The sequence below is a fragment of the Nyctereutes procyonoides genome, unplaced genomic scaffold (genome assembly GCF_905146905.1).
Source record: "Nyctereutes procyonoides isolate TBG_1078 unplaced genomic scaffold, NYPRO_anot_genome, whole genome shotgun sequence".
In the NCBI taxonomy this organism is placed as follows: Eukaryota; Metazoa; Chordata; class Mammalia; order Carnivora; family Canidae; genus Nyctereutes; species Nyctereutes procyonoides.
Genome location: NW_026575049.1, coordinates 34,981,426 through 35,000,012, shown reverse-complemented (window position 1 = coordinate 35,000,012; position 18,587 = coordinate 34,981,426). Strand labels below are relative to the sequence as shown.

At 39.2% G+C, this 18,587-nt stretch overlaps 1 protein-coding gene across 5 annotated transcripts in view; it reads left to right on the top strand.

The window, feature by feature from the left end:
* The window catches only part of TXNRD1 (thioredoxin reductase 1), a 120,715-nt gene that overhangs the window by 18,778 nt on the left and 83,350 nt on the right, over nucleotides 1-18,587 (top strand). For 2 of the 5 annotated variants that reach the window (XM_055328403.1, XM_055328406.1), the window contains exons 1-3: nucleotides 11,427-11,506; nucleotides 13,507-13,584; nucleotides 16,614-16,674. In XM_055328403.1, the coding sequence (XP_055184378.1) occupies nucleotides 13,552-13,584; nucleotides 16,614-16,674 (94 nt within the window). In that variant the 5' untranslated portion in view covers nucleotides 11,427-11,506; nucleotides 13,507-13,551. Of the gene's footprint in view, nucleotides 1-11,333; nucleotides 11,507-13,506; nucleotides 13,585-16,613; nucleotides 16,675-18,587 lie in introns of those variants that run through there. The other 3 variants (XM_055328402.1, XM_055328409.1, XM_055328401.1) reach the window with 2 other exon arrangements.

The following is an 18,587-nucleotide window of genomic DNA, read 5'->3' as shown; positions in this document are numbered from 1 at the left end:
AAAGGAATGTTGAAAACCAAACTGATGGCATCACAATCCCAGACTTCAAGCTGTATTACAAAGCTGTGATCATCAAGACAGTATGATACTGTAGCACAAACAGACACAGATCATTGGAACAGAAGAGGGAACCCAGAAATGGACCCTCAACTCTATGGTCAACTAATCTTTGACAAAGCAGGAAAGTATATCCGATGGAAAAAAAGATAGTCTCTTCAACAAATGGTATTGGGAAAATTGGACGGTCAAGTACAGAAGAATGAAACTGGACCAATCCCTTATGCCATACACAAAAATAGACTTGAAATGGATGAAAGATCTAAATGTGAGACAGGAATCCATCAAAATCCTAGAGGAGAATGCAGATAGGAACCTCTATGATCTCAGACACAGCAACTTCTTGCTAGACACATCTCCACAGGCACAAGGGAAAGAAAGGCAAAAAAGAACTATTGCAACATCAGCAAGATTAAAAGCTTTTGCACAGCAAAGGAAACAGTCAGTAAAACCAAAAGACAACTGATAGAATGGGAGAAGATATTTGTAAATGTCTTATCAGATAAAGGGCTAGCTAGTATCCAAAATCTATAAAGAACTAATCAAACTCAACACCCAAAGAACAAATAATCCTGTCAAGAAATGGGCAGAAGACATGAACAGACATTTCTCCAAAGAAGACATACAAATGGCCAACAGACACATGAAAAAATGCTCAATGTCACTTGACATCAGGGAAGTACAAATCAAAACCACAATGAGATACCACCTCACACCATTCAGAATGGCTAAAATAGACAAGTCAGGAAATAACAGATGTTAGCAAGGATGCAGAGAAAGGGGAATCCTCTTACACTGTTGGTGGAAATGCAAGCTGGTATGGCCACCCTGGAAAACAGTGGGAGGTTCCTCAAAAAGTCGAAAATAGAGCTACCCTACGACCCAGCAATTACACTACTAGGGATTTACCCCAAAGATACAAATGTAGTGAAATGATGGGACACCTCACCTCAATGTTTGTAGTAGCAATGTCCACAGCAGTCAAACTATGGAAAGAGTCCATTGACAGATGACTGGATAAAGAAGATGTGGTATGTGTATATACACACAATAGAATACTACTCAGACATCAAAAAAGGAAATCTTGGCATTTGCAACGACATTGATGGAAGTAGAGGGTATTATGCTAAGCATAATAAGTCAGAGAAAGACAATTATCATATGACCTCACTTGTGTGGAATTTAATAAACAAAACAGGATTATAGGGGAAGAGAAGAAAAATGAAATAAGATGAAATCAGAGAGGGAGACAAACCATAAGAGATTCTTAATCATAGGAAACAAACTGAGGGTTTCTGGAGCAGGGGAATGGGGTAACTGGGTGATGGACATTAAGGAGGGCACATGATATAATGAGCACTGGGTATCATGTAAGACTGATGAATCACTGACCTCTACCTCTGTAACCAATAATACATCATATGTTAATTAATTGAATTTAAATTTAAAAAAAATAAAAGTACCCAGGGGGAAAATACACTTTTTATTGCTTTGTGATGTCTTTTTATCATAAATTATTCTATATTTGTCTGTCTCTAGATTATCCAATCTCTTTCATTGATGTACATAATTTTTGTGAATGTTAAGTATGGGGCACTTTAATTATTAACTTTTGTTTTGAGGTTTTTTTTTTTATGATAGTCACACACACAGAGAGAGAGAGAGAGAGGCAGAGACACAGGCAGAGGGAGAAGCAGGCTCCAAGCACCGGGAGCCCGACGTGGGATTCGATCCCGGGTCTCCAGGATCGCGCCCTGGGCCAAAGGCAGGCGCCAAACCGCTGCGCCACCCAGGGATCCCTTGTTTTGAGCTTTTTACAAGTGGACAGTAGGTATTTCATTGATCCAAATATTGGGAACTGATCTAAGAAGAGTTGGGACAAAATAAAGAAATTCATGTATTATACATGGTTCTATGCTGTTCTTGCCATATTTACTTATTTCTTTGAATGCTGCTTCATATTTTATTTCAAAATGAGAACAATTAAAAATAAAATTTGCCTTTTTTGTTAGAGGTAGAGTTTAAGGAAAAATTCTAATGATTTTGATTAATTGGGCTCTTATCTAGCTATTCATTTGTTTATTTTATGTTTATTTGGGGTGAACAGTCTCTCCACAGTAAGATTGTAGCTCTCTTATTTTTTTAAAGATTTTGTTTATTCATTTGAGTCAGACAGAGAGAGAGCATGAGGAGGCAGGGAGAGGAAGAAGAAGATTCCTGCTGAGCAGGGAGCCCAACACAGATGGGGCTCGATCCCAGGACCCTGAGATCATGATCTGAACCAAAGGCAGACACTTAACCATCTGAGCCACCCAGGTGCCCCAATTACAGCTCTTTTTGATTATAGAAGGTACCCCTTCCCCTGCGATGGCCTTGATTTCTGTGTTTCATGTATTGGCAAATATCTGAGCTTTATAGGTGGGTGGTGACCTTATCATAGATGTTATGTAAGGAATTGTCACCTTCCTTTAGAGTCAGTCATCCCATGAAGTCAGAGGAGTCAGGAAGGCATAATGGAATCAAGAGGCTTTGTGTGACAGCCCTAAGTCTGACACCAATTAATTAGCTGTCTGGAGATCAGTTTCCTCATCAGTAGAATAAATACTGACCCCCAGTGTTTTTCCCACGTTGACATTCTGATTCTCTTTCCATGAGATTTTACCACTAAGAATCCTCATTTCGGTGCTGCCCTTCTCAAATAAGCAACATGGAAAAAGAGAATATGAAAACCAGGGTTTAATTAAAAATTTTTGAAGTGTCATTGGTGAGTCTGGAAGGCATTGGTGAAGCTTATGGACAGCAGATAAGAAAGGTCAGGTCTGGTCTGGAATATTCTGCAGCAAATACCAAGCCCCATTGTGCTTTTGGGACCCTATAATTAATTGGCCTAGATTTTGGTTTTTCTTTATGGTTTTCTTTAGACAAACCAATAATCTCCTTCACTGCTTCAGCCAATTTGTTTTTTTTTTAATTAATTTACTTTTTTATTGGAGAGAGAGAGAGGCAGAGACACAGGCAGATGGAGAAGCAGGCCCCATGCAGAGAGCCTGACATGGGACTCGATCCCAGGACTCCAGGATCATGCCCTGGGCTGCAGGCGGCACTAAACCGCTGCGCCACCGGGGCTGCCTGCTGTTGAGTGTAATAAGTTCTTTATAGATCTTGGAAACTAGCCCTTTATCTGATACATTATTTGCGAATATCTTCTCCCATTCTGTAGGTTGTCTTTTAGTTTTGTTGACTGTTTCTTTTGCTGTGCAAAGCTTCTTATCTTGATGAAGTCCCAATAGTTCATTTTTGCTTTTGTTTCTTTTGCCATCGTGGATGTATCTTGCAAGAGGTTGCTGTGGCCGAGTTCAAAAAGGGTGTTGCCTGTGTTCTCCTCTAGAATTTTGATGGAATCTTGTCTCACATTTAGATCTTTCATCCATTTTGAGTTTATCTTTGTGTATGGTGCAAGAGAGTGGTCTAGTTTCATTCTTCTGCATGTGGATGTCCAATTTTCCCAGCACCATTTCTTTTTTTTTTTTTTTTTTTTTTTTTATAAATTAATTTTTATTGGTGTTCAATTTACCAACATACAGAATAACACCCAGTGCTCATCCCGTCAAGTGTCCCCCTCCGCCAGCACCATTTCTTGAAGAGACTGTCTTTCTTCCAGTGGATAGTCTTTCCTCCTTTATCGAATATTAGTTGACCATAAAGTTGAGGGTCCACTTCTGGATTCTCTATTCTGTTCCATTGATCTATGTGTCTGTTTTTGTGCCAGTACCACACTATCTTGATGACCACAGCTTTGTAGTATAACCTGAAATCTGGCATTGTGATGGTTTTCTTTTTTAATATTCCCCTGGCTATTCGGGGTCTTTTCTGATTCCATACAAATCTTAAGATAATTTGTTCCAACTCTCTGAAGAAAGTCCATGGTATTTTGATAGGGATTGCATTGAATGTGTAAATTGCCCTGGGTAGCATTGACATTTTCACAATATTAATTCTGCCAATCTGTGAGCATGGAATATTTTTCCATTTCTTTGTGTCTTCCTCAATTTCTTTCAGATGTGTTCTGTAGTTTTTAGGGTATAGATCCTTTACCTCTTTGGTTAGGTTTATTCCTAGGTATCTTAGGCTTTTGGGTGCCATTGTCAATGGGATTGACTCCTGAATTTCTCTTTATTCAGTCTCATTGTTAGTGTATAGAAATGCCACTGACTTCTGGGCATTGATTTTGTATCCTGCCACACTGCTGAATTGCTGTATGAGTTCTAGCAATCTTGGGGTGGAGTCTTTGGGTTTTCTATGTAGAGTATCATGTCATCGGCGAAGAGGGAGAATTTGACTTCTTCTTTGCCAATTTGAATGCCTTTTATTTCTTTTGTGTCTGATTGCTGAGGCTAGGACTTCTAGTACTATGTTGAATAGCAGTTGTGAGAGTGGACATCCCTGTCGTGTTCCTGATCTTAGGGGAAAGGCTGCCAGTGTTTCCCCACTGAGGATGATATTTGCTGTGGGCTTTTCGTAGATGGCTTTTAAGATGCTGAGGAATGTTCCCTCTATCCCTATACTCTGAAGAATTTTGATCAGGAATGGATGCTGTATTTTGTCAAATGCTTTCTCTGCATCTATTGAGAGGATCATATGGTTCTTGTTTTTTCTCTCGCTGTTATGATCAATCACATTAATTGCTTTATGAGTGTTAAACCAGCCTTGCATCCCGGGGATAAATCCCACTTGGTCATGGTGAATAATCTTCCTAATGTATTGTTGTATCCTATTGGCTAGTGTCTTGTTGAGAATTTTTGCATCCATGTTCATCAGGGATATTGGTCTAGAATTCTCCCTTTTGGTGGGGTCTTTGTCTGGTTTGGAATTAAGGTGATGCTGGCCTCATAGAACGAGTTTGAAAGTATTCCATCTCTTTCTATCTTTCCAAACAGCTTTAGTAGAATAGGTATGGTTTCTTCTTTAAACGTTTGATAGAATTCCCCTGGGAAGCCATCTGGCCCTGGACTTTTGTGTCTTGGGAGGTTTTTGATGACTTCTTCAATTTCCTCCCTGGTTATTGTCCTGTTCAGGTTTTCTATTTCTTCCTGCTCCAGTTTTGGTAGTTTGTGATTTTCCAGAAATGCTTCCATTTCTTCTAAATTGCCTGATTTATTGGCATATAGCTACTCATAATATATTTTTAAATTTTTTTTTATGATAGTCACACACACAGAGAGAGAGAGAGGCAGAGACACAGGCAGAGGGACATAGGCAGGCTCCATGCACTAGGATCCCGACGTGGGACTCGATCCCGGGTCTCCAGGATTGCGCCCTGGGCCAAAAGCAGGCGCCAAACCGCTGCGCCCCCCCCCCCGGGGATCCCCATAATATGTTTTTAAAATTGTTTGTATTTCCTTGGTGTTGGTGGTGATCTCTCCTTTCTCATTCATGATTTAATTGAGTCTTTTCTCTCTTCTTTTTAATAAGGCTGGGTAATGGTTTATCTATCTTATTAAATCTTTCAAAGAACCAACTCCTGGTTTTGTTGACCTGTTCCACAGTTCTTCTGGTCTCTATTTCATTGAGTTCTGCTCAAATCTTTATTAACTCTCTTCTTCTGCTGGGTGTAGGATCTATTTGCTGTTTTTTCTCCAGCTCCTTTAGGTGCAAGGTTAGCTTTTGTATTTGAGTTCTTTCCGATTTTTGGATGGATGCTTGTATTGTGATGTATTTCCCCCTCAGGACTGCTTTTGCTGCATCCCAAAGATTTTGAATGGTTGTATCTTCATTCTCATTAGTTTCCATGAATCTTTTTAATTCTTCCTTAATTTCCTGGTTGACCCTTTCATCTTTTAGCAGGATGGTCCTTAACCACCACATGTTTGAAATCCTTCCAAACTTCTTGTGATTTAGCTCTAATTTCAGGGCACTGTAGTCTGAGAATATGCAGGGGACGATCCCAATCTTTTGGTATCGGTTAAGACCTGATTTGTGACCCAGTATGTGGTCTATTCTGGAGAAAGTTCCATGTGCACTGAAAAGAATGTGTATTCAGTTGCGTTTGGATGTAAAGTTCTGTAGATATCTGTGAAATCCATCTGGTCCCGTGTATCATTTAAAGCTCCTGTTTCGGGATCCCTGGGTGGCGCAGTGGTTTAGCGCCTGCCTTTGGCCCAGGGCGAGATCCTGGAGACCCAGGATCGAGTCCCATGTCGGGCTCCCGGTGCATGGAGCCTGCCTCTCCCTCTGCCTATGTCTCTGCCTCTCTCTCTCTCTCTCTCTGTGTGACTATCATAAATAAATTAAAAAAAATAAAAAATAAAGCTCCTGTTTCTTTGGAGATGTTGTGCTTAGAATACCTATTGAGTGTAGAAAGCGCTACATTGAAATCACCAAGTATAAGTGTATTATTATCTAAGTATGTCTTAACTCTGGTTATTAATTGATTGGATATATTTGGCAGCTCCCACATTCAGGGCATATATATTGATGATTGTTAAGTCCTCTTGTTGGATAGATCCTTTAAGTATGATATAGTGTCCCTCTTCATCTCTCACTACAGTCTTCGGGATAAACTTTAGTTTATCTAATATAAGGATGGCTACCCTGCTTTCTTTTGAGGATCATTTGGTAAATGGTTCTCCAACCTTTTATTTTCAGGCTGTGGGTGTCCTTATGTCTAAAATGAGTCTCTTGTAGACAGCAAATAGATGGGTCCTCCTTTTTTATCCAGTCTGAAAACCTGTGCCTTTTGATGGGGTCGTTAAGCCCATTCACGTTCAGAGTTACTATTGAAAGATATGAGTTTAGTGTCATCGTGATACCTATTCAGTCCCTGTTTTTGTGGTTTGTACCCTTGGACTTCTTCTTAAAGGGGAATTTTAAGAGTCCCCTTAATATTTCTTGCAGAGCTGGTTTGGTGGTCACATATTCTTTCAGTTCCTGCCTGTCTTGGAAGCTCTTTATCTCTCCTTCTATTCTGAATGAGAGCCTTGCTGGATAAAGTATTCTTGGCTGCATATTTTTCTCATTTAGGACCCTGAATATATCCTCCAGCCCTTTCTGGCCTGCCAGGTCTCTGTGGAGAGGTCTTCTGTTAATATTATATTTCTTCCCATATAAGTTAGGGATTTCTTGTCTCTTGCTGCTTTAAGGATCTTCTCTTTATCTTTGGAATTTGCAAGCTTCACTATTAAATGTCGAGGTGTTGAACAGTTTTTATTGATTTTAGGGGGGGGGGAATCTCTCTATTTCTTGGATCTGAACGCCTGTTTCCCTTCCCAGATTAGGAAAGTTTTCAGCTATGATTTGTTCAAATACATATTCTGGACCTCTGTCCCTTTTGGCGCCCTCAGGAACCCCAATTAAACATAGATTTTTCTTCCTCAGGCTGTCACTTATTTCCCTTAATCTATCCTCATGATCTTTTGTTTGTCTCTTTTTTCCTCAGTTTCCCTCTTTGCCATCAACTTTTCTTCTGTCACTCACTTGTTCTTCTACGTCTTTAAACCTCGTTTTTAGGACCTCTAGTTTGGATTGCATCTCATTCCATTGATTTTTAATTTCTGCCTGATTAGATCTAATTCTGCAGTCATGAAGTCTTGAGTCCTTTATGCTTTTTTCTAGAGCCACCAGTAGTTTCTAGAGCCACCAGTAGTGCTTCAGCTAATTTGAATTTGGTTTCTGTCACTTGCAGTGGGGTGAGTCCTGAATAATACAGTGGTATTATCTATTGGGTGAAGTCTGAGATATTCTGAATACAAAAATGTAGATGTGATAAGAATTTGACAGACATGTCAATTCTAGTTTTTCTTAATAAACTGAAAAAAAGTCTACAATTCATTGAATATGAAAAAAAAAAAAAGAAGCACCCATGCCTATGAGACACCTGGGTGGCTCAGCGGTTGAGTGTCTGCCTTCAGCTCAAGTCGTGATCCTGGGGTCCTGTGATCGAGTCCCACATCAGGCTCCCCGCAGGGAGTCTGCTTCTCCCTCTGCCTGTGTCTCTGCCTCTCTGTGTGTCTCTCAAAAATAAATAAATAAAATCTTAAAAAAAAAGCACCCATGTCTCAGATTTAGAGATTTCTATATCCCTTTTTACTTTATCTTATTTCAGTTAGTAATATTTGAATGGCATATAAAAATACAGTCACTTAGTTTTTGACCCTGTCTTGACCACGTATAATAGGGATGATTTTTTAAAAATTTAAAATTAACTAGCACTTAAAAAACTTTTTATAAAAATAATACTTATGGTTTAAAAACACATAATACAAAAGATTATATGATGAAAAATGAAAGTCAAGCTTAGGGGGCAGCCCCTGTGGCTTAGTTGTTTAACGTCACCTTCAGTCCAGGGCGTGATCCCGGACGGGATTGAGTCCCACATCGGCTCCCTGGAGCCTGCTTCTCCCTCTGCCTGTCTCTCTTTCTCTCTCTGTCTCTCATAAATAAATAAAATCTAAAAAAAAAAAAAAGTCAAGCTTAGTAGAGATAACCATCGTTAGCATTCTTGGGATTAGCAGATTTTGTTAATACTTTGTGCAAATATTGGTCTGAGTGCTGTGTCAGTATGGCACACTAGTTAAAGGCAAGGGTTCTACTCTTATATTCATGGTCAATTTATTTTTGACAGAGTTCCTAAGACATTTCAGTGGGGAAAGAATAATGTTTTTAACAAATGGTGCTGGGACAACTGGATATCTACATGCAAAAGAACGAAGTTGGACCCCTTCCTTATACCCTACACAAAGATTAACTCAAAATGGATCATAGAACTAAATGTAAGAGATAAAACTTTAACTCCTGGAAGAAAATTATAGGAGTGAATCTTTGTGATTTTTGATTAGACAACAATTTCTTAGATACAGCATCAAAAGCACAAGAAAACAAAATAGATAAGTTAGATTTACTGAGTTAAAAATGTCCGGGCTTCACAGGACACCATCAATTAAAGGGGGGAAAAAAACCCCTATAGAATAGGAGAAAAATTTCACAGGTCATATAGATAAGGGATTTATACCCAGACTATATGAGGAACTCTTGTAACTTAGGGGTGTTTGGCTGCCTCAACAGTATAGCAGGTGACTCTTGATCTCAGGGTCATGAGTTCAAGCCCTACATTGGGTGTGGAGTCTACTTAAAAAAAAAAAAAAAAAACTTTTACAATTTAGCAATAAAAAGACAAATAGCCCAATTAGAAAGCGGGAAGAGGATCTGAACAGACATTTCTCCAAAGAAGAAATATATCTATATCTTCTATAGATATAGATATATAATCAATAAGCACCTGAAAAGTTGCTCAGCATTATTAGCCCTCAGAGAAATACACATGAAACTACAATGAGACACCACTCCACATCCACTAGGATGGCTCAAATCAAAAAGTAAATAGTAAGTATTAGCAAAGTTGTGGAGAAATTGGGGCCCTCATCCATCACTGATGGGAATGTAAAATGGTGTTACTGCTTTGGAGAACAGTTTGATGGTTCCTCCTAAGATTCATACTCCTAGGCATTTACTAAAAAAAAAAAAAAAAAAAAAAAAAAACAAACTGAAGACAGGTATTCAAAACCTGTGCACAAATGGTCATAGCAGCTCTGTCCATAACAGCCAAAAAGTGGACACAACCTAAATGCCCATCAACTGATGAATAGATTAAAAAATGTATATTCCTACAATGGAATATTATTTGAGAATAAAAAAGAAAGCACTGACACATGCTACAGCATAGATGAACCTTAAAAAATATAACAATAAATTACAAATACTACATATTATATAATTCCATAGAGTAGTTGTTGCCGAGGGGAATAAGGAGAAGGGCTGGGTGGGGGAAATGGAGAGCAGCTTCTAATGGCTACAGGGCTTCTTTTTTGAGGTGATGAAAATGTTCTAATTTTTTTTTTAAATCTTTTTTTTTTTAATTTTATTTATTTATTTATGATAGTCACAGAGAGAGAGAGAGAGAGGCAGAGACATAGGCAGAGGGAGAAGCAGGCTCCATGCACCGGGAGCCTGACGTGGGATTCGATCCCGGGTCTCCAGGATCGCGCCCTGGGCCAAAGGCAGGCGCCAAACCGCTGCGCCACCCAGGGATCCCGAAAATGTTCTAATTTTGATTGTGATGATAGTTGCCCAACTTGAACTAAAAAAAAAAAAACCATTGAATTATATACTTTCCATTGGTGAATTCTATGGTATATAAATTATATAGCAATAAAGCTGGGTTTTTTGAAGTATGGGTTCCAGAGAATTAAGATGTACTTTGAATCTCAGTTCTGTCACTTACTGTGGGGAAGTTGCTTAACCTCTCTGAATCTGTTTCCTTATTTGCATAAATAGGGATGATGGTGTTTACATTATGATATCCTTTTAAAGATTAAATGAGATGATGCATGCAAATATCGGATACTCCCTGTCTAGTTCTGGGTAAACATTAATATCAACTATGAAGATGATGAGGAGGTTGAAGAAGAATGGGTAGTTCTTAGACAAGCAAAAATGAGAGGAAACAACTTGTGGAGTAGGTAATAAGGGTAGGATCAAGCTTGCCTTGCTTGTGGCCCTGGAGAAGATAGCTAGTTTAAAATATTTACAAGCCCGAGGTAGCAATCTCTCCGTGGTTTTTGTCTGGCTATGATGCCTGAGATGATAGTGGTGTCATGTGGGGTAACATACCACTGAGTTGGGTCATGTGTGCTAAGGTGCCAGTTTGGGCTGCCACAGAATCCTGGGGAGGAAAACAGAATCTGAAGTCATTTTTTTAAAATCTTGCTGTGCCTGTGGCCTGAAGATCCTGTTTCTGCTTGTCCAGAAGTTATAGAGGGAAAGGAATGAGCCTTGATTTGAGTTGCCCGTTCCAGTGCTCTGAGCAGGGTTGTGTGAGAAGGGGATGTAGTCTCTGAACTTTGGCCCCTCTGCATTTATACCATGGGCAGGGTGGGGGTGAGGTCATATGTGGCCCTCAATGTCCAGACCTCTCACTTAGTTTCCTGCCTCAGGAAGTTTCAGTCTCTTCCTTTTTTTTTTTTTTTTTTTTTTTTTTTTGATCAGCCCCCAACTAATCTCGAATGTAACAAAAACACATTGGAAATATCCAGTGAGTTGCCAGGAGTCTCCGGTCAGATGACAGAATTTAATGTGTAATCCACCTTAGAGTCCTTCCTCAGACTCCTTATTTTGGTGGTTGGAGCTAAAATTGTGAGGCTTGTCGAGTAAACTAATATTAGGAAATGCATCATCATGTTTTCCTTTCTGATAATTACCATCTTTGCTTCCATTTCTTCTAGCTAAGGACCATTTCCCTTGTCAGCCTTTGCCAGAAAACCCAGCCATTGGTGTGAGCAGACCCTCAGGGTCCACCAGCACGAGCCTCTTGGACCCCAGAGCCCGGCTCAGGGCCTATATAGATAGCCACCCTGTAGTCATTGTCAGCAAGTCCGCATGCAAGCGCTGTGCTGAGGTAAGCCTTCAGCCTCTAGGAGCCGCGGTAAACTGTTGCCTTAGAGAAATTTGACAGACTTCTGAGCTCGGCTGTGAGTCATTGGATTTCACCTGAGGAAGGGGTTTGCGTGGTTGTAAGTTGCTTCAGAAACCTTGGAGGTGATGCTTTGAGAACAAATGGTTGCTTGAGTGATCTCCTGAGCTTTCCAAAATACTAGATACTTTGAGGTAATCAAGGGTCAGGCAAAGTCGGGGTGGGAACTCCCAAACCAGGTGATTGGCTGCTCTTTTAGGCGCTTCTACAGAGAATATTTCCTAGGAGCTGTTACTTAAGATATTCCTAAATTTGGTTAAGTATCTCTTCATGCTCATCATGGGGAAAATGACTTCCCAAAGAATAAACTGTGCTTCCTACTTGGTTCTTAGAGAAAAGGTCAATGATCACAGCCATGGAGGGGGTTGGTTTAGTCCCCCTTGATTTAACCACAGAATGATGTCGAGAATTAATAGACAAATCTGATCAGGTGCTTTATGGGAAGGTTGAGGATGTTTAAATGTCACTGAAGCTTAGTGTTAGATTATACTCAGGGTAGCTCCAGGACTTGACACAGTGGATTCTTAAGTGAACATAGCTGACCTTCTGTCAGGGTTCACCTGTAATTTATTAAGTTCAATTTTCTCTGTTTATCTCTTGATTTACTTTCCAGCTCTCAAGGAGACTGAACTCAGAAGGCTTTATATTCTGGAAGCCTTACACAGGGACAGGTTTCTTGGACTCCTGGCGTGTGTGTGTGTGCGTGCGCGGCGCGCGTGCTTTCTCTTGTTGTAAATAAAAAAAAGGGAAAGTGGGCAAGCAGTGGAAATATTGAAAGTAGGCAAAACCTTTCATGTTTGTTTCTCATCCCAACATAGTCTGCCTCAGTGTCACCTGGGGCTTCACCTCTATTAACATCATCGTGGAACCTTTCGTGTAGTCCATCATGTTGGGAACAGGGTTGTAAAGAGATAGGAGACACAAGTTCCATCCCCAGAAGGTTTAATCAAACTAAGAAGGCAGACGTTGGCCTTAAAAAGAAAAATGATCTGGAGCACCTGGGTGGCTCAATCGGTTGAGCACCAACTCTTGATTTTGGCTGAGGTCATGATCTCAGGGTCCTGGGATGGAGCCCTGCTTTTGGGCTCCATGCTCAGTGGAAAGTCTGTTTCTCCCTCTCCCTCTGCCCTGCCCCTCCCCTGCTCATGCTCTCTGTCTCCTCTCTCAAATAAATAAATAAAATTTTGAAAAGAAAAGAAAAATGACCTAAGGTAAACCATTAAATTCTAAATCATTAGCATAGGCAGTAAACATTAGAGAATTTGGAAGAGGGCTGGGTATCAGAAATCCCCTGCATAATTCCCGTCCTCTGGGAACTTCTTTTGAGGCTCTTCTCCCTTGTTTGTGCAATCTGTAAAATGAAAGGCTTGGACTAGTTGACTATTGAGATTCCTGTTGGTTCTGAAATTATGGAGTTGTCTAATCTTTTCTGTTTCCAAATAATGGTCAGGTGCCTGAACTCTGAAGTCGGAGTTTGAATCTTGCCTCTGTGACTTATTAGCCATATGATCTTGGTTAAGGTTTTTATCTATTGTGCATCAGGTTCCTCATCTGTAATATATGGGTAATAATACACCTATCTCATAAGTTTGTCGTGAGGATCAAATTAGCTAATATTTATAGAAGCCACAGAACATGCCTGGCACATAGTAAATGCTACATAATGTTTTTTTATTTTTAAAAATATTTTATTTATTTATTTGACAGAGAAAAGGAGAGAGTACAAGCAGGGAGAGAGGAAGGCAGAGGGAGAGGAAGAAGCAGGCTCCCCGCTGAGCAGGGAGCCCTGATGTGGGGCTTGATTTCAGGACTCTGGGATCATGACCTGAGCCTAAGACAGGTGCTTAACCAACTGAGCTACCCAGGTGCCCCTACATAATGTTTTTTTTTTGTTTTGTTTTGTTTTGTTTTGTTTTTAATAAAAGAACTACTTGCCCTTCCTGTTTTCCTAACATGACTTCCAACCTTGGATGAGATCTTCTTTCATCAATATTGAGCCTCAGGTAGGTGGAAATCAACAAATACCTGATTCTATTCCTACTATAGCTACTCCTATTAAAAAGTGGCTATTTTTCCTAAACTAACAACTCCCTTCAAAACTCTATGCACCTGGTGGTGTAATGGAAGAACACCTGGATTTGAAAGGGCTCAGTTCTCATTCTGTAAATCAACTTCCTCAACAGTAAATCTGACAATACCACCTTATCTGCTATTCTTGTTTATGCACAGCTTCCTTATGAGGACCAGTCATTTTAGATCTATTTGGAAGCCTACAGTACTACACTTGTATTAGAAGCCACCATTGAGTGTTTACTATGTGCAAGGCAATGTTTGGTCACTCTAGTTGTATTTTAAAACACTACTAAAAAATTGGAAAATTGCATTTTTCACCCTGCTCTAGTCCTGCAGCAAAGAACTGGGCTAGCCTGGCCAGGATTGCTAGTAGCGATAGGCAGTTTCATTGCATGTTCCCTACAATCGCCCATCTCTTTGACCTATAATTATTCTTATTTCTACACTCTTTTCCCTGAATTCATATCCGAAGTCTCCTCCCTGACTCTGAAAAGACAAAACCTTTTTTTCCTCAATTAAATATGCTCTAGGAATGGTGAACATTTCCTATAAAATTTGTGGTAGATCTTGCATATTTATTGTGTTAAAATGCAGGCTAATTCTGGCAACTTTATTTAATGTCATTATCTGAATAATTCCTAGGTATACCAGGTCTTTTGGACAAATATCCCCTAGTTTTACCTTGACAAATACCAGTTCCTTAGCTTTTCTGAATACGTAATATATAAGCTATTCTCAGATTTGTGCCAATTAATATGGAAATTAATCTTCATTGCCTTTGTGAAGGATGCTTAGGTGTCTCTTCTGGTAAAAATAGTGATTTTCTTGAGGGTACAACTTCTATACTTGGCTGTTCATGGTTTTTTTATTTTAATTTTAATTTTCTATTTTATTATTTTTAAAAGTTACCTTGAAATAGCATTTCCCCAGGTTATTTCCTTCAGTTTTTTTTTATTTCCTTCAGTTTTGATTTGATTGTCTAACAGTTGTGAGTAAATCAGAATGGAGAAACTTCAGTTTTATATCTGCACTTAGTCTAATGAATATATATTTCTCTCTGAGATGAGTAAGTAATTTGCATTAATTCAAATTGAGAAATGCCCGCAAAGAAATGAACTTCTACATAAGTTAGTTTCCCACTTATTGCATAACACATTACGGTGTGTGCTTTGCTTTCATCCTGCTGTGATGGCTGGGTTTTATTTTTATTTTTATTTTTTTTTAGATGGCTGGGTTTTAAAGTGCAAAGATAACTTCCTATCTCTTCAGAAATGTGATATTTATTTCTTACGGATATTTCAATGGGAAATTAGATGTATTAAGTTGGAATTAGCAAATGAAGTCTCATATAACTTATCAATTGCCTGACACCCAGATCCACTGCCATTTCTCCATAGTGTGTATATTTTATAGGCAAAGTTGACCATCCTTTACTTCTACCAATTAGAGTATTCTGGAAACCGGTGCTAATGATATTCAATACAGATCTTTAATGTTGTACTGTGGATCAAGGAGAAAGTTTCATCAGAGGTTTCTGTTTGTTTGTTTGTTTGTTTTTAAGATTTTACTTATTTATTTGTGAGAGACACAGAGAGAGGCAGAGGGAAAGGCAGGCTCCTTGTGGGGATCCCAATATAGGACTCGACCCCAGGACCCCGGGATCACAACCTGAGCTGAAGGCAGATGCTCAAGCTCTGAGCCACCCAGCCTCATCAGAGTTACAATAACCTACCAAAGAGTTTCTTGAAGTAGGGTCATGTGTACTCTGGAATCTAGAGCTTATATTTTCTACATTTCATATATTGTCACATGTTGATATTTTTAGGAGCTGTTTTTAGGATTACTCTCTATATCTGGAAAATTGTTTGTTTTTATAACAAACTGCAAATGGTTTATTTCTAAAGTTAAGTGGCTAAGGAAGCCTTAAGAGCCCATAATTTTGTATGTGTTTGTCCTTGTTTATTTTTAGTCTTAGAAAATGAGCATTGGAATAGGAATTAACTTTTGTCCAGATGGTCTCTCAGCTGTAGCTTTCCTTGCCCTTTCCTTAAAGTCCCTCTTTACTCACCTTATCACTCTTCCAAATGATTCTTATCTTTTTAACTGTATGTTGCCAGGGGGAACTGAATTCCTACTGGGGCACAGAAGCTGCTCAGAGGAGTGCTAAGAGGAGGGCCCTGAGACTGTGTGAAATGAGCTTATTCTTCCATTTTTATCAAAATATAGTCTTTGGTTCTATAAAATTGAAAATTTCTTTCAACCTTCTGTTTCAATAGTTACATTAGAATGGGACAGGAATACATTCTCTAGATTGGTAATTTCTATGAACCTTTTTCATTTTATTGTAGAAGCTGGAGGAAATGTAGTTCTAAATTTTCCTGAAGCATTAATGACAAGCTATTGTGTCTTATTTATAAATGTCATTTTACAGTCCATTTTATCAGTAATTTGTTATTTAATGGCACAAATTTGGCAAAAGTAACTCTTTATCTTTCCAGTAATTTTTTTTTACCATTATAGTTTGTGTAATATTGAGCATATGACTTCTGTAATTGATGTGTTGGTTGAGGTTTACTTGGCCAAAAAATAAAAAATACTTTGACTATTGCAGGATGTGTTTTTTTTCTTAGAGTTTCCACATATGTTTTGGAAATATTAAATATGACAGTGCCTTTTTAAACATGGTTAGTACTAAACCCATTTTATAGTGGGGTAGATGGAGTCACTAAACATGTAAAATGTATTTTATGAAGCTATCTGAGGTGAATCACTGAACATAGAGTAGAATCAACATACTTCAAATAGCCATTAAGTATCATTACTGTCAACAACAGGGAGAATCTTGTGGGTTCTATAAAAACGGGCTGGTAAGTTTGCAAAAGAGAAGCCTGATTAAAGAGGAAAGTAAAAAGCTGGAGAGAAGACTCTTGAAAAACAATTCTCCCCCTTGTTTTTTCAGGTAAAGAAGTTATTTGAGTCGATGAGTGTTCCTTATTTTTTGCTCGAACTTGATCAAGCAGGTAAGATTCTACTGAATATGTAAAATACATCCGGTGACTGTGCAGTTTATTTAATCTAGTTTGTCTGGTTTTTATTTTTCTCCTTTGAAGTTTTTATGGTTTAGGGAGCTCTTTCCAGTAGATCTTTTTTTTTTTTGATCATTTAGCCAGGCCATTCCAAGGGACTAACTGTATTTGCTTTTCGTCTTTACCTTGTTTATAGACTTGATATGAGCTTCATGTTGAAATCATTCTTCCTATTAATCCTGAGTCTAGTTACAGATACAGTATTTTCTGGTTTCATGGTAACTATTATTTTTGCAAATTTGCCACCTTTCCAATAAGTCATACCAAATAGTATTTGAAAATAAAAGAAAAGAGACTCAACTATAGAGATGTGATAATTGGGGTAGAAAGCTAATTTCTAGGGTCAAGAGGAAGGAGGTAGTTGTAGGACAGAAAATTATTATTCTAAAGAATTTTTTAAAAGATTTTATTTATTTATTTGAGAGAGAGTGAGTGAGAGCATGAGCGGGGGTGGGGCGGTGGGCAGAGAAAGAGAGAGAAGCAGACTCCCTGCTGAACAGGGAGCCAGATGCAGGGCTCCATCCCAGGACCGGGGGAACCATGACCTGAGCTGAAGGCAGATGCTTACCTGACTGAGACACCCAGGCGCTCCTATTTGATGCTTCTAAAGACAGATTCCCTAACACAGAAAGAGACAAAGAGTATGACAGAAATGCCAAAGGTAGATGGGAGATCAGTAAAGGCAAGTGCCAACTATTCAGACATTTTAATTCTGGCAACACTAATCAGACAGGCAGTTCTTTCCCTTTATTGTGGATGTGGCAGTGGATCTACAGATCACAGTTGGGAGCTCCCACTCACCCCTTGGTAAAGTCCTACCTCAGAAAACCTGAAGGACATGAGCTGCAATAGGTTTGACCTGAACCAGCCTCTGTAATTGAAAGATGGGAGTCTCTTGCTCGATGAAAGAGCTGATGATTCTCTGTGTCCTCACTTGCTGCTTCATCACACAGAATAAGCTCTCTTCCTTCCCATGCCAGGCAGTTTGTAGGAACAGATCAGGATTTATTTATTTTTTATTTTTTTATTTTTATTTTTTTCAGATCAGGATTTATAGAGTAAGGTAGCAGTTCTCAAAATGTCTGCACACCCCTGGGGTACCTGTGATTTTGGAGGGATCCTTAAGCTCAAAACTGTTTTCTAATAATGTTTAAGATGTTTACTGTTTTACTGTCTTGATATATTTTTTTAAGATTTATTTATTAATGAGAGAGAGAGGCAGAGACACAGGCAGAGGGAGAAGCAGGCTCCATGCAGGGAGCCCGACGTGGGACTTGATCCCGGATCTCCAGGATCAGGCCCTGGGCCGAAGGCAGCGCTAAACTGCTGAGCCACCCGGACTGCCCCGTCTTGATATTTTCATTGATGGTGCAAAAGCAGTTGTGGTGAGGCACCTGGGTGGCTCAGTGGTTGAGCATCTGCCTTTGGCTCAGGGCATGATCCAGAAGTCCTGGGATCGAGTCCCACATTGGGCTCCCTGTGAGGAGTCTGCTTCTCCCTCTGCGTATATCTCTGCCTCTTTCTCTCTCTGTGTCTCTCATGAATAAATAAATAAAATCTTAAAAAAAAAAGCAGTTGTGGGTAAAAATGCATAAAGTGTTTTTGTTGCATGAAGCACAATGGTTGTCTCAAAGAAAAGCACTTGTACAATTAACAGTTTGCATTGCAAAGTGAACTAGCTGCTTTTCTCATGAAAAACCATATATACTTGAAAGAATGACCAGCAGTCAAATTATTCAAATGATACAGATTATTCAGAGCTGGGTATTTGATAGACATTTCCCTTCAAATGAACAAAACGAGTCTGTCACCTAAAGGTAAACTACTGACAATATTTGTTGTCCATG